The sequence below is a fragment of the Portunus trituberculatus genome, chromosome 38 (assembly GCF_017591435.1).
Source record: "Portunus trituberculatus isolate SZX2019 chromosome 38, ASM1759143v1, whole genome shotgun sequence".
NCBI classification, from domain to species: Eukaryota; Metazoa; Arthropoda; class Malacostraca; order Decapoda; family Portunidae; genus Portunus; species Portunus trituberculatus.
The window spans coordinates 27,041,543-27,046,542 of NC_059292.1; the positions used below are offsets into that span (position 1 = coordinate 27,041,543).

The 5,000-nt window shown below is 40.4% G+C and overlaps 1 protein-coding gene across 3 annotated transcripts in view; it reads left to right on the forward strand.

Moving 5' to 3' along the window:
- The window catches only part of LOC123515085 (protein gooseberry-neuro-like), a 17,434-nt gene that overhangs the window by 4,457 nt on the left and 7,977 nt on the right, over positions 1-5,000 (forward strand). For all 3 annotated transcript variants that reach the window (XM_045273508.1, XM_045273510.1, XM_045273509.1), the window contains exon 3: positions 4,090-4,204. In XM_045273508.1, the coding sequence (XP_045129443.1) occupies positions 4,090-4,204 (115 nt within the window). The remainder of the gene's footprint in view (positions 1-4,089; positions 4,205-5,000) is intronic.

Here is a 5,000-nt window from a genome sequence, read left to right on the forward strand (position 1 = left end):
CCAGAGCACTGTTACCTGTGAAATTACTACTTGTCCAACCATCCATCAAGCTCATGACCCAGTGACTCGCCACCTAGCGGATGTCTAACCTGCGAATAATAACAAGGCTCAAGATAAATGTGACACCTGGTCATATATTGTCCCGGAGCATCACAGGGAAAGGTGATTATGACCTTAGCGACAACGTGGAAACTGATCACCTGGGAAAGACTCAACTGCTGAAAATTGATGGCTCTATTTAGTAACCCAATAAGACAGAGAAAAATGATAATGAAAACACGAAATAAAAACACAATATCTTTAAAACCTCCACTTAACCATTACCCAAACACCTTACGTATAAAATCAACTAACCCTACACTTACGATAAAACCCAAATAAAACATAGACGCAAATAAAAAAAAGAAAGAAAGAAAGAAGAAAAAATAAAACACAGACCACAAACGCGATGGGCCGGAAAATTACCTGCTTTAATCAACGTCTGGAAATCTATCAGGTGGGAAAAAAGATCACTCAGTCATTCATCATTTGACGGACGATCACCTGGGATTAAGAGTAATAAAATAAGAGTAATGACCGCGGTAGACAGACACCTGCCGGCCGTCCATCAGGTGGGCGGGGCGGCGAGGGCCAGGCGAGGTGAGGCCGGGTCAGGCGGGCCACCACACGCACGGAACAGGTCGAACAGAGGTCACCAGGGTTATTAGGATCACCTTTGAGAGAGAGAGAGAGAGAGAGAGAGAGAGAGAGAGAGAGAGAGAGAGACGAATACCAGATATCAAAGTGAAATTGTAACTGTGATAATAGAAATAATAATAATGATAATAATAACAATAATAATAATGATGATAGTAATGATAATGATACTAATGATGCTGATAATAATAATAATAATAATAATAATAATAATAATAATAATAATAATAATAATAATAATAATAATCAATAATAATAATCAATAATATTAATAAAAGTACTACTACTACTACTGCTACTACTACTACTACTACTACTACTACTACTACTACTACTACTACTACTACTACTACTACTACTACTACTACTACTACTACTACTACTACTACTACTACTACTACTACTAATAATAATAATAATAATAATAATAATAATAATAATAATAACAACAATAGTAATGGCAATAATGATAATAATGATAGTAACAATAATAATAATGATAATAATAATAATAATAATAATAATAATAATAATAATAATAATAATAATAATAATAATAATAATAATGTTAATAATAACAGTAACATAATTTTGTATAATTTTGTATGTTCGTGTGTGTGTGTGTGTGTGTGTGTGTGTGTGTGTGTGTGTGTGTGTGTTTACATGGGTGGATGGATATGATGTGTCATGTGGAAAACTCTTGTAAAACGTGACTCCTTGATGGTTTATTTTTATTGTTACTCACTTCATCTCTGTTGGCGAAGTTGAGAGAAGTGTACGAGTATCTTTTCACCTTTGTCTGTCTGTCTGTCTGTCTGTCTGTCAGCAATGTCTACCACTATACTCAATAGTAATCTTGTGGAAGTGTTTGTGGCACCACTGACACCATTCCTCACACTCACACATGTACCGATGGTGGCCACAGTGATGAGTTTGACTACAATGACAATAATGACACCACCAAAAGTTTTGGCTACAAATTATAATGATGATAACAATGAAAATTACATCATCCATAATAACAATAAGAAATTCAATAATAACAGCAACAACAACAATACTAACAACAACCAAAAGAAAATCGTATTATTGATAATAATGCTAATAATAATAATAATGATAATAATAATAATAATAATAATAATAATAATAATAATAATAATAATAATAATTATTATAATAATAATAATAATAAAAATGATAATGATAACAACAACAACAACAATAATTAGAATGATAGTAATATAGTAATAATGATAATAATAATAATAATAATAATAATAATGATAATAATAATAATAATAATTATAATAATAAAAAAAATAATAATAGTAATCAAAATGAAAATGATAACAACAACAACAATAATTAGAACGATAGTAATATAGTAATAATAATAACAATTATTATAATAATCATAGTAATAACAATAATGATAATAATAATAATAATAACAATAATAATAATAATAATAATAATAATAATAATAATAATAATAATAATAATAATAATAATAATAATAATAATAATAATAATAATAATAATAATAATAATAATAATAATAATAATAATGATAATAATAATAATAATAATAATAATAATAATAATAATAATAATAATAATAATGATAATAATAGTAACAACAACCACCAACATCAGAATGGGAATATAATAATAATAAAAATTTCAGACAACATTTGACAGAATGATAGTGCAAGCTCATTAATGTTCACTTTTTTCCGGATCATTTTTCTCACGAACGTTCGTATATAGGTCTGATGGCGGTGGCGGTGGTGGTGGTGGTAGTAATGGTGATGGTGATATATAGTAATGGTGATGGTGGTGGTGTGGCGCTGATGGTCGCCTTCGGGAGTCACCGCAACAATAAATCCATTTTCGCCTCCCCGTGATCCTGCGGCGGAGGAGATCCCGACCTCCTACTCCTCCTCCTCCTCCTCCTCCTCCTCCTTCTCTTCTTCTTAACCCTCTCCCTCCTCCCCCTTCCCCCGTCGGCCAGAGTGAGATGGGATTAGGAGCGATTAAGAAGTCAAGTTTTGGTGGGTGTCCGAATCGAAGACAGGGATTAAAAACTCATCCGTGTACGTGATCTGGGGCTTAAGTGTCCGCCGGGGGCCGCCGCTGGTCCCCGGGGAGCGCCACCCGTCATGTCCGCCCGACAACAACACAGGGGAAGAGCCGCTCGGGAAAGTGACACGTCTGAGGATTAAGCGAGGCGGGCGAGGGCGGGTTGTCGGTGGCTGTGTGTGGAGGCGATACCCGCGCCCCGGGACACTGGCAGGCGGGCGGCGGGAGGGTGCGCAACCCTCTCCTCCACTAATCCATCGCGCCAATAAGAGGCCACATTAGCGCTATCTGAGGATTAATCTGCACCTACAATTATCCATATTGTTGACCGGTGGGCGAGGGCGCGGGCGTGATGCGTCCTGACAGGGCTGGGGGCCGGCCGCCTGTCAATTGCCAGTCAGTGGTCACAAAGCGCCGGGCGGTGAGGTGGGGGTGAGCAGGAGGGCGGCGGCGCGGAGGGCGGGTAGCATCGCTCAGCCTCGTACCCACGTCCTACTCGACCATTAGTTATCAAGGCCAGTAATCGAGAGTCCGCTCAGCTCTTTATTAAATCGAGCCGAGTTATCATAGCTAGCAGTCAGTTACTGGCCTCCGCCGCCGCGCCTCCCAGACAAGTTAAATAAGCCAGCGATAGCCTCCACCTCTGACCCGCCGGGAGTGCATTACCTCTGTGGCGGCCGCGGCCTTGTGGTGCGCCGCCCGGAGGTACCGACCAGAGCCCACACTCACGTAGATCACCTCCCGCCGCGATGTGGAGATGACCGCCTGTGGTTTTGTGAGGAGGGAAGGCTTGAGAGAGAGAGAGAGAGAGAGAGAGAGAGAGAGAGAGACCATTACGTCCTTGGAGGAGGCGACGCAAGAGGATGAATGAGGAGGAAATTCTCTCAAGCTTAATCACTCTCGATCTATTATGGCCGCGGGACGTCATCACGGGGTCCATTCTTACCCCAAGGTAATGCCGCCCCGGGCTTGTCTGTGGCCCAAATTTTGGAAGAGACAGAATGAATAAAGCGTCTACGTGAAGGACGCCAAAACACCTCGGTCATGGCGGAGACAGGTGGAGGCCGCCAAGAGAGAGAGAGAGAGAGAGAGAGAGAGAGAGAGAGAGAGAGAGAAACGCAAATAGATAGTCACACTTATACACTAACACATAGATAAGAATTAAGAGGAAAAGGAAAAGGAAAAATGCTGACACTGAGAAATTGAAATAAGAAAAGGAAAAGAGAGATTCATGAAGAACAACAACAACAACAACAACAACAACAACAACAACACAAGATATTAATAATGTCGTTCACTTTTCGTCAGGAGGGCGTGGTGGACAAGGCGTCGGCTCCCTCCGTCAGCTCCATCAGCAGGATCCTGAGGGGCGGCAAGAGAGACGATGACCCGCGCAAAGACCACAGCATCGACGGCATTCTGGGTGAGTCTTGCCATACTACTTGTAAATTTGTATTCCTTGAGTCTTACTGTCCTGTGTCACCTTATCATATCTTTGTACCTTCCTTGCAGTGACCTTTTGTTTTCCCTTTGTATGGCTCTTTCTACCCTTCATCATGCCTCTGTGCATTCATCCTTCTCCCCATCACCAAATCCTATCATATCTCTGTACCATTCTTGCAATGACCCTATGTTCCCCTCACCATGGCCCTTTCTACCCCTTATCATGCCTCTTTATCCCTTAAGCCTTTCCACCACAGCCCATCCTACCCCGTACCTTCTTTGCAGTGACCGTGTTTCTCCTCTCTATGGTCCTTTTTTAAACCTCATCACCTCCGTGTTCTTTATACCTCTCGCTCTTACCACGGCCCCGTCTCCCCCTCTCTCCTGATATCTGTCTTACCTTTACTGGTTTTTGTGTTCGCCTCAGATTTGCCTCCTCCTGGTGAACAGTCTGTGCCGTCTCATCTTACTTGATTATCCCGAACACGGCTTGAAATGTTCCCGTGTTAACATTTTGCTGTGGTGGAATTACAAGGTGGCCTGTATTGTTTTCGTTGTGACGGCCTTGTATTGGCAGTTTCTTTCCCTCCCCCTGCCACTGTCATTTTCACTCACTTTCTGTGTCTTGTTTTATTATTTTCTCTCCTTTGTCGTATTTCTATTTTATGTGTTAATTTATTTTCCCTTAACATTTCAACTCAATTTCTTTTCTTTAGGATCACTGCCGCCACCACCCCTTACACCACTTACACTGCTATCAATGCCACCACTTCAGT